This window comes from Megalops cyprinoides, chromosome 12 (genome assembly GCF_013368585.1).
Source record: "Megalops cyprinoides isolate fMegCyp1 chromosome 12, fMegCyp1.pri, whole genome shotgun sequence".
Lineage (NCBI taxonomy): Eukaryota > Metazoa > Chordata > Actinopteri > Elopiformes > Megalopidae > Megalops > Megalops cyprinoides.
This window is the reverse complement of record NC_050594.1, coordinates 20,403,759-20,423,205: the sequence shown is the minus strand read 5'-3', so window position 1 is coordinate 20,423,205 and position 19,447 is coordinate 20,403,759. Positions and strand designations below refer to the sequence as shown.

General features: G+C 39.6%; 1 protein-coding gene across 7 annotated transcripts in view; it reads left to right on the top strand.

The window, feature by feature from the left end:
* The first annotated feature begins 1,212 nt into the window (after positions 1-1,212).
* Positions 1,213-19,447, top strand: part of smoc1 (SPARC related modular calcium binding 1) — a 57,909-nt gene continuing 39,674 nt past the window's right edge. For all 7 annotated transcript variants that reach the window (XM_036542124.1, XM_036542122.1, XM_036542121.1 and 4 more), the window contains exon 1: positions 1,213-1,600. In XM_036542124.1, the coding sequence (XP_036398017.1) occupies positions 1,493-1,600 (108 nt within the window). In that variant the 5' untranslated portion in view covers positions 1,213-1,492. The remainder of the gene's footprint in view (positions 1,601-19,447) is intronic.

Genomic DNA, 19,447 nt, shown 5'->3' with positions numbered 1-19,447 from the left:
GCCTGCATGTATCTGTGTGTGTGAAAATGTGCACATGGATTTGTGCCTGTGCACTTATCTGTGTGTGTGCGTGTGTGTATGTGTGCAGGTGTTGGCATGAATGTATTCACCTATGTGTTTCTGTGAATATGCATCTGTAGGCAAATGTATATATGTGTGCACTGTATGCTTACATGCGCATGTTTGTTTGTGACCGCCTGTTTGTTTGTGCATTGTGCACAGGAATATGAGTATTTATTTTTGTCCAAGTGTTTATTTTTGAGCAAGTCAGTGCAATACTTCAGCTTGAAGGATTCTGGAAAATAAACTGCAGATTTTAGTCTCCCGGGGTCGTCATTTTCAGCAATGAGATGTGCAAGATGTGAGCTCATTCTTCCACAACTGAGGCTTTTGAGTGAAACTGCACAATGGGCGATCGCTTCCCAAAGGTGTATCCCTCGCTGAACGCACATCAGTATGGGAGAAGATGAGGAACAGATGAGAAACGAGGAGAGATGAAGGAAGAGCATATAGACAGATGCTCAGGCTCTGTATCAGCCAACCGCCCCCCCCCCCCCCCCCCCCCAAAAAAAAAGCTAGCCTCCTGATGTGTTTCTGACACTTTAGATGTTTACCATTGTATCCCTGGTGGATGGTCTGAATGACAAGGCACCAATGTAGCTGGACTATCCTGATCCCAGGAACAGCTTTATCAGACAGTGTAGGGGTGAGAGAATCATTCGTCTTGCTTTTCACATGTTTCTTTATGCATTCTTTATAAAGCCACACAGAGAGATTAGATTAGTTTTTTACCCTTTCTTAACCATCAGTCTGATATCCCGTTTTCACATAAGAGACGGGGGGGGGGGGGGGGTAGGTAAGTACAAACAAAGCTCACCACAGCTTTGCATGTGCACATTACAAAAAGTAATATACATGACTCGTTATCCATAAAAGTTGCAAAAATAAACAAAGAAAAAAGAAGTTCTATAAATAACGCCTGGGACAATTACGTAAAAAAAATACATTTGAGGCGGAGAAAGTCGTCGGTGTATCTCCCTGTTGTTCGGTATGATGACTGGGCTGTGCGGCTCGAAAGAGAACGGTTTTCTTTACATGGATTCTAAAAGGCCATTGGACCCCGGTATTGTCAGTTGTAGCTCTTGTGCCCACCTACTTTACTTTTAAATGGATCCCAATGGAAGTTGAGCCACTGAACCTGTGGAAGTAGTGAGGAACCCTACTCCTCTGCGCGGTGGATAAAATCTGTCACTATGGTGACCATCAATTAAAAAAATTCCGGTCCCCATGTGACACGATGTGAATATACATAAATATAAATACCTACAAAATAAAATAAAAAGTATCACTGAGGAAAGGGATTTTTGAGAGGGTTTTGTTTTCTTAGAGTAATTTCTGATTTTGCTGAAAGAAGTAGGGATAAAATAGACGCGTGAAAATTAGAAGTGGGGACCATACAACAAGAGATTTAAACCAACCTCTACAGTCAAGTATGTTTTTGCGAAGTTTCGTATTTTTTCTTTTTTCATATTTTTTTGCACTGCTGTTGTTGGTGTGTCATCTGCCTCGAATCTCCGGACAGAAATCCACAGGTCCACGGGTGAGTGAAACAACTATTTATGACATTAAATGTATCGTGCCACCGTTAGTCTCGCGTTTCAAAGACCAGTTGTAAAGAACAGTATGTTAGTGCAAATAACACTGCATGCATATCAGATCTTGCTGCCCAGAATTTTATTCAATTTTAAGTTTTCCCCCAGTGACAACGGGTGCCATTATGAACACGCATTTTTCCCTTCAAATATGACAGTAATTGGAGATTTTATATTATTATTTTTTCCATAAAGAAGTAGAATATCTTTACTCCATTCAAGTAGTTCTAATAGGTTTGGAACCAACGTAAACGGACGATTGTTTATTCGACAAACGATATAATTAAGTGAAGCTTAAGTTTCGGAGAGGCAGGCGATTGAGTAATCTAGTGTGACAGAACTGGTAGATCCCCGGCTCTGCCGTCGGACGGCTACCAGGAGGCGTTGGGATATCAGGGTAGGTAGAAAGGGGTATAAATAGAGCAGATGACATGTTGATGGATGGAAATATAGGTGCTGCGGGAAACATAATGTTCACCGACTCATAAATATGACACACACTAATACCTCTGAGCTGCCTATAGGACATGCATCTTTCCTCCTGAGAAAAGCGGGCTGTCTTGCAGTCAGAGTATGAGCCTTTTTAAATTATCATTGTTATCATTATAATTTCTTCTGCTTCTGCTACTCCTGATAATACTAGTATTACTACTGGACAGCAATATTTGGGTAAATTACTGGAGTGCATCAAGGACCAGTCTGCCCTGATGTTGCTGAATACACATTAACACTTACATATACCTGTACATTGCTGGTTGGGTCTATGGTAAGGCTTTCTGGCGTCATGAGAAGAGCGCAATGGCATTGCAGTGGGAGTCATCATAAAGGAAGGTCTGCCGGTCATATGTGCAGACACCCGGGTCCGCTCACTTTGCCCTCGCAGAGCACTCATTGTTGCACATGCTTGGGCCAAGCTGGAGTGTAGTGAACTACAGTACTTTCACAACAAAGACAGGCGATTCGTCTTCCTGGAAACACACTATGTTCTTTCTGGACTTTCTGCTTTGTGCTGACAGACCTGTATCTGCAGTCCTTGATACTGTGTAGGTTACTGGATTTTCTTTTATGTTGTGTCGTTGTTGCTCTGTCATTATGTTACTCCTGCCTGCTGCAGGGGAGTGTGTGCGGGAGTGTGTGTGTGTGTGCTGGTGATGAGCAGTGTGTCTGCTCTTGCTCTCAGTAGTTTCTCTCCCTGTCCTTTGGTAGTGAGTGTGTGCACTCTCCCTCTTTTGTGAGAGCTGACAGGGACCAGTCAGCAGTAAAAACCTGAGTCATGCACAGATTTCATAATTTTGGAAAATTGAAGAAATCATAACATTTGGAAAAAAACAGAAGGCACAAAAACACTCACGCAAAATTGTCCTCTGCCCATACCAGTAACTATCCCTTTAACTGCCCAAAGAAAGGGAGAGAGAGGGGGAGAGAGGAAGATGGAGAGAGAGAGAGAGAGAAGGAGGGAGACAGAGAGAAACTTGCTGTAACCACAGAGGGACTGTCATACTTGTGGTGAGAGAGAAGGACACATGGATTGCTGATTTTCTCACACATTGCCGCAACTGGATACTTAAATACATAACTTTATGCAAACGTTCACTGAGCTGATGACATTACATAGACATAGTCTTTTTGCTGCAGTAACATCAATGTCAGCGATGTCAAACTCATTTTACAAAATGGCCGTTATTTAATGCACCACAAATGCAATTTGCAATGTGAAAATGACCTGACAACGTATAAAGACAATAATAAGTTGAAACCGAGACAGCAAGCAACAAAAGCAGACAGGAGGCTTTGTTAGACATCTGTCCACAGGCATTTTTGGCCACGCCAGGCCAACGGATCTAATGTTTACCACCACAATGTGGACGTAGAGGGTGCGGACACACAGCTACACCCCCAATGTCATACAACACAGCAGATAGCGGGAAATTCTAACACTCCATACCTCTTTGAAAGCCTCAGACCTCTAGTATATTTACTTGATTCTGTTGGATTTGTGTAACATGCACTTGTGTTTTTGAGAGATGAGTAACAGTGTTATATTATATCAAGCTCCATGGAAGAGCTCGTCTACAACACCCCCACTCCAGTCCTCCAGGGTGGAGAATGGCTTTACTGGGAACCAGGCCCTTGAGCAGGGGCAGTTTAGTGCCTAATGAGTTTAATAGGCCAGGCTGTGGATTCCACACCTCTTGTTAGTGAAGCCTTTTCTCTGGAACACAGAGCTTAGCTGTGAATTGGGATTTATTCCTTGCCAGTTTTGTTCTCTCCCAATCTGTTTTTTAAATTCCAAAAAAATCAAATCTCAAACGTGCTCACATGATTAAATTTAAAAAGGGAAAAGAAAAACAGGATCATAATTATCTGAGTCACATTGGCAGGTGCTGTTTGAAATGAGTTATAAGTGCAATTAATAACAGACAAGAAAATGGAAACACTTCACCTACCTTGTTCCACTAGCCATTTTTCTGCCAGAAATCTACGTTAAATCACCACAGAAGGTTAAATACTGTATATTATTACTTGTTAAAAAAGACAGCAGTGTTAAGTAGGAAAACCAAATAAGTGTCTTCCCATGGCATACCTCATCAGGACTGATTGATGTGTCTGTGTTTGCTGCCATGCAAAGGCAAAGTTGTAAGGTATTAGAACTGTCATTTAAAAGTTAAAGATCAGTATGAAAGTCTGGACAATGTTCAAAGCTCTGCTTCAGTGCAAAATATTGCCCGTTTATAAGAATAATCATGCTTCTGACAGTAGATAAACTTTAGTTTTCCATAGCTCTATTGAAATATGGAAAACGCATTAATATCCATCTATTTTTTCCAACCAAATAAAATGCTCCTCCAGGAAAGCTGCAATTTAAATAATATAAATCATTTTGTAAGCAGTAGGTTTATCCAAACATTAACAAGTTTGTCAGTTTCAGAAAACAAGGGTAAAAATTGCTACTAGTAACCCTGTCATTGCACAGGACTGCTCTGAACAAGCAAAGCTGACTGTTGCCTTCCACAATTATTTACTTATTTGCACAATCAAACAAGCATAACCCCAGAGTCCTCACTGCAATTCAAACAACAGCTGTGGGCCAACCAGGCAAAAGGCAGTGCCTGAAAGACAGGGGAGAACTCAGACTGCATGTCCTAAAAACTCTGAATAGATTTAATTTCCAAAGTGATGGCAGACAAAAGCAAGACAAGACATCCTACATCCTTTCGCTTGATTAGATACACATAAATTATATCAGCACTATTACAGACATTATTAATCTTGATATCAAAACTACATTGTATTGTTACTTGGTTTCTGCATTCTCCCATGTCATCACTAAATGAATGCCTGATGATTTAAGAATGTACAGTTAATTTTAGGCACCATCTATGGGATTGTTACTACCCTCAGGAGAGAACAATTGACTCACTCAGACTTGTATACATTTCTGTACATCCGCTGTAGCATGGCTGTTAGCGATAGCTCTCTTTTTATTATTCCAAACAATATATACAACTTATGTAATACAACCTGTGCCTTACAGAACCAATGTGTATAGTACTAGAGATACTGTGAAGGTTAGACAGTAAATTTACTCCTGACATAATGAAATATAATTTCATTATTATTTTTGACTTCAGATTTAAAGTAGTGATAATATTCTACTGACACGGGATACATAAAGCACCTGGCAAACAATTCAGTAAATAATGCCAGATAACCACTTATGTCATGTTTGCATTGAATTTGTAGAGGTATATTTACAGGATGTTATAATGGAGTGAAGTTTTATGCATGGCCACAGAGTAGTGTCTGCAGTAGTGCTAAAGTGATTTATGAGGGTTCAAGAGACTGAAAGCAAGCTCCAGGTAGATAATGCCCTCCTAATCTAATCCAGAATCAGATAACAAAAGCCTAGTCTTGACCTCAAACATTTAGAGCAAACATCTAGGGTCAGTACACTTAAGCACTGTCTGTACATATGTTTTACACAATCCTGAAAAGTGGTTTATTCTACAACTTACTTAGTGCTGAAAATTATTATTACAATCATAAGTGAAATAGTTGTACTCATAATTAAATGTTCTTATTATAAAAATATATTATATATACTATATTAAATATAAATACTTTTAATGTTAATAGCATTGCACATGTTTATATTGTTCACACACAATGCATTTTATTTCAGAAAACACAAGGGTCACATTCCCATTATTAATGTTTTATAAATCCTATTCTGTCTTGGATTACACTGATAAAATGCTTCCTGTAGTGTTTTATGAGGTTCTGGCACTTCTGAGTGTTTTTTTTTTACTATTCCCCTTGGACAAATTACTCTAAGTCTTTCAGATCTTTTGGGTTTTGATTTTGAACTGTTTTTCGTGGTTATGAATCACAAATGGGCAATTGAATTGAGGTCTGTAGATTGAGACAATTAGCTGAGAATGTTTATTTTGTGCCGAGTTAACCATTTCATACTAGATTAGGATGGATACTTTGGATCATTGTAATGCTGGAATGTCCATTTTCAGCCAAGTTTGGGCTTCTTGGCAGAGGGAACCAGGTTTTTGGCCAAAATGTCCTGGTTCAAGTTGGAGTTCATAACTCCATCTAACTTGTCAAGGGTTCCCGAACTCAAAGATACAAAACAACCCCAAAGCATAATTGCATAATAACCTCACTTCCCCCACCTCCTCCCAATATTTCACAGTGGGCATAGGTTCTTTCTCGACATAAAATTCACCTTTTTACGCCAAACATGAAGCTGACGAGCATGTCCAAATAAGCTTAATATTCATTTTATGCAACCATAAGACATGCTTCCAGCTGTCATTCAGATGTAGTCTGGCAAGTCTTCAGCTTGCTCTTTTTCTTGGATTGTCTTCAAAAGAAGCATCTTCCTGTCAACGCTTCTATGAATGCAACATTTGTGCAAGGATATTTTAATGGTTCTTTTTGGCACTTTGTAACCTGAAGATACCAGGTTGTTCAGGAGGTCTCCAATTGCCTTTGGATTTACGGTTTTCCCCCTGAACCATCTGTTTCACAGGCCATGTTGGCGTGACAGACATGCGTCTTCTTACTGACTGGGTTAACATTGCAGTTATAGCTTTATATTTCTGAATAATGGATGCTAGAGTGGAGAGTGGTGAATTAATTTTTCCTCTGAATTCCTTTATAGCCATCTTCCAGCTTGTGGTAATCAGTGGCCATTCAGCTACAGTCTTCAGAGAGCTCTCTGATTGCTTTTCTACATACTACTTCCTTTTATAACAGAGAGAAACAGAAAGCAATTGGATGCCCCTCTGTGCTTTGAGAAACTTCCACTGATCTTGAAATAAGCAGAATGTCGGTGTGAATTTATTTAGTCAGATTGTGTTTGAAGGATTCCTTAAAGATGTAAATAAAAGTGACTCTTACCTTTTCTAGACTGAAATCCATTATTTATGAACAATCTGAATTTGGTTTGCACAATACTTAATTAGCATTGAGGTGTAACATTTTAAGCACTGGTCTAATATGTATATTTTTCTTTTATAGCATGTTTTTGTTCCTATTAAGTCACGGGTATGAACAGATATAGAGGACAGTGAAAATTGCTGCATGTAATCAGGATTATTATGATATATATATAATTCCAAAACAGTTATGCCACTTGCAACAAAATATATTAATAGGTGAGAAAATAGGTGAAAATCTAAGCTTTGCAATGACTGTTGACTGCCCTGCCCCCCCCCAAGAAAAAAAAAAAAAATTTGAGACAGTCGGGTTTGTCTTTAAGGGTGTACAATATATCTGAAAATGTAAGCAGATATTACATTTAAAAATGGCAATGATTCATGTTATTACCTCTTTCACACTATAATCACTAATGCCATATTTAAGATACCTACTGAATCACTGTACAATCTATACCAGTGCTGCATTATACCATTATATAGGGGAAGGTGACTTCCCCTTGGCTTACATTATTTTACTGTTCAGTTCACACTTCCAGTTGCTATTTAATGAGTGCTACTTCAGCATTGAATCATTGAGTTAATAAATCTATTCATTACTGTTTTATTTCATTATCTTGTTCTGCTAAATAATACGTTCTATTAATGTTTTGTTTTTTTTTAACATGTATGGCATTTGAATTAATATCATTTGTACGTGATACTTTCATAGCCAGGTCAGTGACTCAGTTGTAACAACTGGCTATAGAATAATTTACTGGAATTTGAGTTGTAGAGTAGAGGAGAGAGAGCTTCACCTCATCTCACTCGGTTTAGGGGTAGAGACAGGGGTTTTGACACTACTCTCCTGCCCCTTGAAGCTGGCTGAATAAGTCTTAATTTAATAAAAAGCTGTTATTCAAATATCCATTTGAGAACCAACTGGGCAATCAGGCATTTTGCTACTCTCTCCCCCCAGTTTTACATAGTAGCACTATCCTTTAAGCTTGACAGCTACTTCTCTCTCTCTCTCTCTCTCTCTCTCTCTCTCTCTCTCTCTCTCTCTCTCTCATATTAGTGAAAGGATTTGAAAAGCGAAACCAACAATGCCACAAAATTTCCACAGATTTTTGGCAGTCCGAGGTTATGGTTAAGTGGTGTGGAGTGACAAGAAGTTCAGATTAGCCAACATTACTGCTATGTCTACACCTCTCATTGGAACAGGAAGGTGTTTGTAGCACTAAAACTAATAGATATTACAGTCAAGTAGGAAATTTACATTGGCCATGTAACAAGTGTGGTCATTTTTATTTGCTGACATCAGTTGCTGAAAATGTGTTATGCTGGACATTGATTTCTTCATTTTGGATTTGTTGTTGCCCAGACTCTTTTCACATTACCCAAATAATGCTGTTGTTCTCTGTTAATGGAGACAAAGCAATATTTATGTTCTGTTGTGCTCAAAGTTGTTCTGGATAAATGAGTCTGCTAAATGCAGGTAATTTAATGTAATGTAAGCATAGACCTGGATAGAGGGAGTCTGGTGGATCTCAGAAATGAAGCAATTCCTTTTCCTGCAAAATGTATGCCGTAAGTGTGTAACTTTGTGTATGTATGTGAGGTGAAATGATAATAATTCTTGAAAACTCAAGTAATTTCCATGTGCTGCTCTTTTTAAATTTTGCTTTTAAAATGGATCAATAAATATTGCCATTCATCATTATTTCACAGAATCTAACTTAACTTCGATCAAGTGATGTCAACAAAATGCATCTGTAATTATGTAGCGAGCTAGATTGAAAAATAGTTTATTTGACTAGTATTTGTGTCATGAGTTATAATTCAGTATGCAGTTTGTCATGTGATAGAAATGGCAAAGTTCATGTTGAAGCTGTGCTACAAATAACCTAAATATGTCTTGATGTCCGATTGATGTCAGTCATATATGATTCTGTGGACCTAAATAATTAGTTCCTTGAAGCTTTAGTCATACACATTCTTTAGTGAGTTTCACAATTACTGCAAGCCTCTCTTTCTCTGTATGTGTATGTAATATGGTTTTAGGTTATCTTCATAATTTATTAATCAGGAAATTTGGATTATTGATTTATTTATGCATGTTTTACAGCTTTCTAAAAGTTGAAGTTGATTGATGCAAAAAAAAAGAACAGAAGGCTATGAGTATGGGTATGGGTGCTATTTCTGCTTCAACATTATGCAATTCAAACATTTATGAGGACTTAAAAATACAAATTTTATTTTGTTTTTGATATGTGAGAAATGATTATATGCATGATTGAGCATTCCTAACTGCATTCTGTAAGCCTAGAACCTGACCCTGCTTCTATAGTCAGTGACATAGGCATTACTGCTAGCCAGAGACTTTCACTGGAGTGAATTGAGCTGTGATGAAAAAAAGGTTTCCATGGATAGCTCTCTGATAACTTAAACACAAGTCATATTGAAAAAGTTGTTGTGAGCTTGTAAATCTTTGGTTCATGTATTGGTGACAATTTCATTGCCATTCAAAGGATAGCGATGATTTGCAGAAAGAGCATGTCTGGTTTTTTTCTTAGTTCTGAAACAGTGAAGCAGTTCAGAGGTTGTGTTTTGTGTTTCTTGTAAATTGTGTACTATTAGAAGTGGAGTTATTATGATTGATATGGTAGGTATATATTGTAGAATGAACAGGGAATGATATATTTTCTGGGACGTATGTACCAGAGTGTGTCTGACATGGCTGGAAGGATATTGCTGAAAAGGAATACCCAGTGCATTAGAGTAGGTGATTGTATGGATCACAGGTATAATGGAGCAAGTATGGTAAGGTTGCTGTGGTGTATTAGAATATGAATGAGGTAGCTGGGAATGAAAAATAATGAAAGTTGGTTAAGATTTTATCTGTTTTGGAAGTCCTATATGCTTTGCATACTTTTTTATACACAACTTAATGATGATGAATTGACTTATGTATTTAATTCACATAAGAATGCACACACACTCATTGCATTTTCCATGTCCTTAGTTGAAAGACTTCTGACTCTCTCTAGTTAGAAGCACAGAGATGCCTAATGCCCAGCTGACGTCTTGTAAATTCTTGAGGAATTTAAAAGAAGTTTGCTACTTCGATTCAAAAGTTGGTTTTCCATTACGATTCTGGGCTCTGCATACTGGACATGAACTTCTCCCCTTGAAATAATTCCACAAGATTACTGGCCCCTTAAATAGACTCCATGAGTCAGCCACTCTGCCATTTGCACACACTGGGTTAGAATGGACACTTGTCTTCATGTTACATCGATGCATCCATCTAAACATTTGTGTACATAATTAGGAAATATAACCAAGAAATTTGCGTCATTAAACAAAAACAACAATATATTTGTTATTAATAATCTTATTATTAATCTTGCTAAGCACTGGGTACTTGAGTTTCCTTGAGACCGCATAAGGAGAGTGCATCATGATTTAATATCTTAGCCTTAACTTCAATATCCAAAAAGATCCAGGGATTTACATACATATGTGAACATCACTACTATGGTAAAAAAAAAAAAAATCAGGACTGCAACTATAGTAACTATTTGGGCTGTAATGGGTGAAAAGGTCCCAGCCCAGTTAACTTTAACCACATGCATCTCTGAATCTGTATGTGTGGTCATTCATCTCCAGAATTCTCAATGTAATTAATTTTTCCAATTGCAAACATTTGTGCATTTGTAAGACTTTTTATTAAAATCAGAGCAAGTGAGGTCACTCACATTTTTCATCGATTCTGTACATAATCACCCCACTGCATCATGATTGCAAGTGGTTGCGTGCACATTGGTTTTAGCACAATTTCTCAATAATTTACTAAACCTTTGCGGCACTCAACAAAACAACACAGCACCATATCCCACTTTCTCATAACCCAACTCGGACTGTAAATGCAGTGTCTATTTGTTATAATGTCATCTCAAACTCACAGAATACTCACCGCTGCTTTGAAAGGCTGGTGAATTAACATTACCACTAGGGATTTCTGTGCCACCCAAGGTAAATGCTCTCCAAAATCAAAAGCACTAATCAAGATGAGCTTCATGCTGCAAAATTTAAACATTTAGCAATGTATTTTGAGGAGGGGTGTTAATAGATTACATTACATTATTGGCATTTAGCAGACAGTCTTATCTAGTAACTTTACATTTTACCCATTTATACAGCTGGATATTTACTGAGGCAATTCTGGGTTAAGTACCTTGCCCAAGGGTACAGCAGCAGTACCTGAGCAGGGAATCACTCCTGCAATCTTTCAGTTACAAGCACAATTCCACACTGCTGCCCACCTGCTGCCCACAGATGAGCCGAACGGGCTGGGCAAAAGGTATGATATTTGTCTATGCTTTGTGAGTCTGGATGCTGGTGGTTGATAAGGGTCTTGGTGCATTAGGTAGTATGCTGCTTCTGGGGAATTAAGTCTCTAATTGTGCTGGAACAAATTTTGCAAGGTACTTTTGTGCATGAAAATGTGCATCAAAACTAAAATGCAAATGAAAGAAACCATGACATTTAAAGCGGCATACTATTTTTACATATAGCAGTGACTTAACAGATGTATCCTCTCTGTGAATGGAAGCAGAACTTTATGATTATATTAATTTTCTCAGTATTGCAGTGAAAACAGCTATCATCCCACAAAAAAAGAAAAAACTGGCATTCCCCACTTAAAAGGCTGTAATATTTCCTGCTCTTTGATGTCCTGGTTTGTTGCCGTGTGAAACATTTCAACATGACAAAGCATTGAGTAATCCTTGTGCTGAAAGATTTTGAAAAAAAAAAGTCCAAGCTTAAAGAGACTGGTGGTGGTTTGTCTTTTTCTCACCAGTAATTGATCATATTTTGGGGCTTAATACATCCTTTCCTGTGCTAACAAGGTCTTTGTATCCTGTGTCTGACAAAAGGGCTTGCTTATTTGCTAATTAACTCAGTTGATTATTGCATTTTATTACATACTCTCTTGGCTGATCTTCAATCCAGCATGACTTGCAATAATCAGATTTAAAAATGTGTTCCTTTCCAAGAGCCCTTGAGAAGATGGGTATATCTATAGCTCCAGTAAGGAGGAGGTGGAGAATGGTTCAGTGTGAAATGCTGAATTGGACAATGGAAAAAGTGAAACTGAACAGAAACCAGGCTGTGTTAGGACATTAGGATGGGCACAGACGAAAAGTCGACATACCTGTGAGAGAGCGTCACTAAAGACTTGTATACCCATTAAAAGAACAAGCAAAGCAAGCTGACCCAAGCGCCATGCCAAAACTGCATTCTCCCTGCCTGAGAAATCAGATCACTGGCTGAAAAGCTGCTCCTCCAAGGCTTTTTATGAGCGCAGGCATGAACGCTTCCAAAGCACAGGTGTGAGAGGTTTGTCGCTATGCGTGCTCTACAGAATCTTAATTGCAGTAATGCAGCCAGGGCTCAGGCAGGGGAGGGATGGAGCTCAGAGCCATGGCTGCCTGTGTGGGCTGGAAGGAGGGGAAGTGAGCTGGGTGAGATGGAACAGAGAGTGTAGAGAGACAGGGAATGGGGTTTAGTGAGACAGTGCGGAGAGTGTAGAGAGACAGGGAATGGGGTTTAGTGAGAAAGAGCTTGGATTTTTTGCCAGAGAGAGTGGGGAATGTGGTGAGACAGGGCAAGGAGTTCAAGTGAGACAGGGCGGGGAGTTTGGTGAGACAGTGCAGAGAGTTTAGTTAGAAAGGGTGGGAGTTTAGTGAGAAAGGGTGGGAGTTTAGTGAGAACAGGTGGGAGTTTAGGGAAACAGCAGGGAGTTGGGTCAGAGAGGGCAGGGATGTGGGTTCTATAGGTCTTGGAGTTTTCACATATAGAAGATCTTTACACCTTCATGTTGAATCATAAAATAAGTAGAATCCTCTTACAACAAAATATAGAACACACGTTCAGATATCCAATATAATGTGATTATTTGTCAGTTGCAATTTATAATATTCAAGAGACACAGGGAGGTGTGTAGTGCTGTTTAACAGTAATGCACTGTGTATGAAAAACAGTGGAGTAGGTGTTAGCAGTGGATGTAATTAATTGATGCCCATCATTATGTGGTTGTTTCAGTTTTACCAGAGTCATCAAAGAGCTTGTTACATAGAACCCTTAAGGTTTCTGAGGGAGCCAACACTATATCTCATCCCAGTCTCCAGCAGGAGCGACATTAAAGGACTAGGTTTTTCCTTCAGCACACAGCTTGACTTAAACCTTACATCCACGGTTTTATGTAGTTGCCTCTCTCTTGAAAAGCATATTGCCCGTACCTCCAAAATAATGAAATTGATTTGGAATATCACAGTCATAAGTGTGATTTTTAGACTTTCAAGGGTGCAGATATCTCTCAACCATGTCCCTGGGAGTAAGGGAGAGAGGGCATTCGAGGGTGTCGCTGGTGGGCAGCCATGCAGCACACATGATGATGTGCTCTGTTGGTTACACAATCAACACAGCTGCCCTCACGCTACATTTTGGGGCTTTTAATCAATGTAATTAATTGCAGTTTTGTTCCAGAGCTCTGTTTTTAGGTTATCTCTGTCCATGGGCTGATCAGACAGTTATGGGCTATCTGCTTACCACTCTCTTGCAGTTTTCATGCTGATGATGGTCACAGTTCACAGACTGTTTGTGTTGTGTTATTGCAGGCTTGATTGAAGTCTGTTCAACACACTGAGTTAGAGACAGGCTCTTGTGGAATTTGCTGTGCCTAAACTCCTCTCTCTCTCCTCTTCCTCCTCTCTGGTTCTCATTCTCTCCATCTGTCTCAGGTCAGTCCTGCTCACCAAACCACTGCAAGAAGATGGATAGTTGAGGAAAGAGTCATTAATGGCCCTCACAGTGGCATTAATCTGTTTAAACCTATAATCTCCTGTATTAGGACTTCCTAACACGCTTCCTTTCCCCTCTGATACGTTCTTATTATTTCAGCATTGTTCTGCTGCATATTTTCCAATTATTGTGTTTTGCTTTGATTTCCTCCGAAGCGATCTTTCCCTGGCCAAAAATCCCTGAAGGGGAGGGGGGGAGGCCAATTGTGGACCAGAGCCTGTGAACAGAGACGACTGTACTGTGGCCAGGACGGGGCATTAGTGACAAACAAAGAATGTTCATAATCAGATTTCCTCCTACTACGGGAACAGGGGAAAACTATTTGTCACATCTCGCAAAAGGCACAAGAAAGAAGTTACTCATTTTCCCACTTTCGCTGCGTCAAAGCCGCGTTGTCATGGTTTATCTGTATCAGCAGTTTCTGGCCATCAAATAATATATTCAGCAAGTAAGGGCAAAGAGATAAATACGTAGATCAAAGTGTTGTGATTTTAAGCTCAAAACCTTGACCCATTTACTGGTTGTAACTTTGTTATTGATGACACGTGAAGGCTGTAAGCATTACACAGCCTGGCTGGCTACAGTAGCTGTAACTTTTCCCTGGCACAACGTAAGTGTAGTTTAATCAGAACTGGCGGCTGGGTGAGGCCTGTCTTTTATTTTAGCAGCTTCTGTATTTTCGGGCACTTCTTGCTTGAAATAAAAGGTTGCATTTATTTGCCATCTGCCATTGTCACCACAGTACACATAAGGCATGAACACCTTATTCAAAGGAATAATCAGAGCAAGACAGAAAATGTTACACAAAGGTTAAAAAAAAATATTGTCTTATCTTTCCAACAGCATGCTGGGGGGGTGGGGGGGGTAGGGGGTGGGTGGAGTAGAGGGACCTATGGCAGTGAGCGGGGCAGAGAGAGACAGGGCAGTGGGCGGGGCAGAGGGACACAGGGCAGTGGGTGGGGCAGAGGGACACGGGGATAAGGAGTGAAAGGAGTGGGTATACAGTTGGCAGGGCAGAATGGCATGGAGAGTGTGCAGAGCAGAGGCACAGGGAGCGGGGAGTGTTACGAGTCTCCCTCCTGCAGTGAGTGGCACACACACTTCACACCTCCAGTGTGAAATTTGTCCCCATGTGTTTGCCAGTTCACAACACGCCAATGCCTAATTTTAGAGGTACTTTGAAAAAAAGAAATTACAGGTTTCTTTTAAAGACAAACCTAATTAGACTTTTAAGGTGGGGGGGATTTTTTCATGCATTCCTCTTTATTTTTCTGACTTTTTTATAACAACGTTTAGTAAAGAGTGTTAATTGAAACAATGTGAGAGATGGCATGTGCTTTATAGATTTCCTCAAACCAGAATGTTAATCGCTGGACAAAAGTAATTAAATTGGCCCATTAAAACCACATACTGTACACAATTAGTGTTGGCATTAGAGAAGTCTTTCTTCAGTCTCCATAAGGGAAAAATGTGTTAACTTTTGTTTGCTTAATTGTCCAAACTTTTCCCTTTTGGTTAAATAAGTCTATGGCTGATTACCTAGTGCCAGCAGCCCCCCTCCTGTTAATCACGCAAGGATTTATCGGGAGCTTTTTTTGTGTTTTTTTGTTGTTGTTAGTATTGTTGTTTTTGTTGTTCTGTCCAAGGGGTAATGACTCTCTCACACGTTACAGCAGGTTTGGCACATGGAGTCCAGCTACTTCTCACCCCAGACGTAGCCCAGCCAAGAACCAATCTGCTTTACACATAGCACTCCCTATTATCCTGCCATTCCCATAAATGGAGTCATTTTACCAAGATACAAAACAGTACGTTCCGTGGCACTGTCATTACAGTAACCCTGAAATGACTGGCAACAGATATTTTCCTGCGCCCTGTGCCATAATCATGCCGCACATTCTTTCCTGTGTATCTGTGTGTGTGTGTGAGCTTGTCCGTCAGTATGCACCAGACCACCATTTACAATCTATGCTGATAATTCATTGCCAGCATCTGAGTAAGTCCCCATGGTCTGAGATACAGTGCAGGAGCAGCAAGGAAGCAGGGATGCTCAGGGTTCATAGTGACCTTTCACTACATCGGGAAGGGACTCTGGGCCATCTGTCTTACTCACAATGAGAACACCTGCGTTGCCAATTAAACAAAAGCTCAACTTAACACAAAGAGCAACTGCAGTATACTGCAGGTGAGAAGGGTATACATTTCACGTTCTATGCAGAAGTTTTATAGCTTGAGTTTCAGTATAAAAACCGTGAGGATAAATGAACCTGATCCAACGTGTATAAAATCAATTGGAAAGTTCAGTTTTACTGTTTTAGAACACCTATTACATACCCCAGTTTTTGATGTGGTTTGGAACTCTCTGTTTATTCTGCCCCTGAAATAGATTGTTTCAGTGTTTAACACTTAAAGGTAGGTTTAGAAAGTACTTTGCATTGTATGTGTAGATTCTCCTGAGTTGTATAACATCAGCGGGTCAGAATGAAATCAAATTCATGCCAACAGCTGTAAAAGCATTTCTGTGGCAATCAGAGCACAATGGCATTTGATTTTGTTTTATTCCATGTGTTTTATGAGCAGTGCTAAAATCTGGTGTTTTCAGTGCTTCTGACTGTAGAGGATGTGTGTTTTTACTGCAGCAGACGGGACTGCCCTTGTGGGGTCACATCATTGAATTAATAAAAATTTAGGGGATGCAGTCTAATGGGTGTTTAGTGGCTGATGTTCTGAGTTGTGCTTTAGGGTAGGTAGAACAATGGTGAATATTACATTCAGATGATCTGATTTGATGATGTGATGGCATTGTAACTGCATCAAAAGTGCCCTAATGCTCTCTGCTCCCAAAAACAGTTTATTTTAGTGGTTCACACAGGATAATGTTTCGGTCCCAGGCTGAGCTTTGTTAGGACAAGTTTGTAACAGAAACACCCATACTTTAATGGGCTGTTTCAACGGTTGCCAGTATTTTTTCTGATTTAACAGAATGTTGAAAGTGTGTGTATGTCATTGCTGTGGTTTTCGAGGGGGGTGACTTGGGGGGGGGGGGGGGGGGGGGGGCGCGGGCGGTTGCCCTCAGCGCTGTTTTGTCTGTGGTCAGGGGAAATCCGCAAACCCATCCATCCCTTTGTCGTCTGAAAGGGTTCCCGAAGAACAACGTTTTCTCTCAGGAACCACGGAGATAAGCCGTGACAATGGGCCCTGTGTGTCTGCCTCCTTGGGGCTGACCTGAGGTGGTTGTTCACACTGGCCCACGCCGCTGCCTGCAGGGTCTTAGTGGGAGTGTTGAGGCAGGGGAAAGCCTCCTCGTGCTCTGCGTCTGGGGTCGCTGTGGATCTGGAAATTATGGGGGGTGTTTGTGAAGCAGATGTCAAACAGATAAGAATGCATGGAACACACAGGCTCAGGTGGGCTATTTGTCTGCTCGCAGTGACTATTGAGTTGTTCTGTTTCTGTACACAGTGCCACGAAAATGTGATGTCATCACGTGTGATATTTCTCTACAGCTTTGGATTGGTCACTGCTGGTCTCTTTTTAAGATGACAATTGCTCTTTGGCAGGGACTGTGCCTTAATAACATGCTGGTAGGTCTTTGGCCGTTTTTGTGTCTGTGATCAGTGGATGCTACCCTTACCTTCTCAGGTTAAGGTTAAAGGGACAGTGTCTGACAAAGGTCTGTATCACTCTCAGGAACAAAGACTCTATGCACAGAGTCTGTGACTCAGAATGTGCTCACACATTCTAAGTCAAATACTGTTTCACATAACTTAAAATAGCTCTTTCCCAATAACCTTTCCCAACAACTATTTGATACTATACACATATATGAGTTTACCGTTACACTTAGTAATGTTGTATCTGCCCCCACAAAGATGTTTATTGTTGTGAAATGATCATGAGGCTAACTGTGAACGAAAGAAAATGGCTTGGTTTCAATAATGTCCCTCAAGCTTCCAATGAATCTTATCTTCAGTACACAACACTAATAAGGACTCTTGTTTCATTGTCAGCTCATGTCAAGCTGTAATCCGACACCATTGGTCACAGTAACCGTCATCTGATGGGGTTTTAAGTGAAAGTGTCAGTTTATGTCTGCCTCTTCCCCCTTTGTGGATTTATGTAATGGTCACAAATCGTGTTGGAGGTTGTTTCGTGGATGTCAGATCCTTGTATGGTTTGGCTGCTCTCCATCTTCACCCATATTGGCTACTACTATGTGATACACACTCACAGTTAACACAGATGAAAATACTAAAATGTGCAAACTAAGGGTGTTTGATATTCATTCTGAGCAGGAATACATTAACCTGAGTGTGATGCGATACTAAGTTTGGGAAAATGGTATTAAGGAGCAAAAAGGAGAGAAAAGCTGAAAGTACCCTTTTTGAAAAGTGTATATGGAGCAAGAGGTGGGTGGGTCGAGTCAGCCTGGGAAGGATTCGTCTGAGGGTTATGAATCAGCCTTTAAACCAGCTTGATTTGGAAGTAGATTCTGTAGTTCTGATACACTGCGCTGCTTTGGCCTAAGTACTCTGCCTTTCATCAGAATAATGCCTTTTCTTTGTGTTACTTTAATGTCTTTTTCACCCAAAGCCAACAGAAAAATGTAGAAATTAAAATTAAATTGCCTACTGTTTTTTTCCTACATCATAACTCAGTTTTACTACTGTATATCTGCTGTCAGCAGAGAGGTCTTTCCTATGAGATTGCTAATATTTTCACCTGCCAACTTTACCTCATAACTCAGTTCATGTCTATGTGCTAAGGTTTTTCGTGGATTTCTTTATTCAAAGACCAAATGTAATCATACTATTAGTGAGTTATTTTTTTGTTCTGTTGTATACTGATCATTAGAATTTATGATGTAAACCACCATTTTTTTTGTAAAAAATGGGAGACATACATTCTGTCTCAATTGACAAGGGAAGAGAATGAGATTTGAATAGAAGTGTTGCTTAAAAATATAATAAATGTGTGAATTTTTTTTCCTTGTGTGAACTGAGGGAAAAATCAAAAGATCTCTTTTGTAGTTCTCCACAGATCAACAGATCAATAAAATATCAGTTAATCAATATTAGAATATGTAGAATATGACAGTATAATTGACATCATAATATTTCACCATATGAGGTAGATTCTCTTTGTTTTGTTTGGTAGTAATTTTGAATGCATCATTAGTAATGAACAATTTACAGTAATTGTGCAAAGTTGAATTTTAATTTTTCATGCTGCAGGCTTAAGAGGCAAGTGACAGCAATATAGTCAGTTTTGCTTTTTTGCATTGTGAGGGTGTCAACATAGCTAATGCTGTACTAGTGAAAACAGTATTGTTTGATGGTGGATACGGTTGATATCAATTGATAGACTTCACAGGAAACTTTTAAAATGATAACAAAGCTAACATTCAACAGCTTTGAGTGTAAGTAGTTGTTAAGTCTCCTTTTAGTCAAGTCAATGTATTCTGATTTCTAGTTCAAGAGAAGGAGTGACGGCATC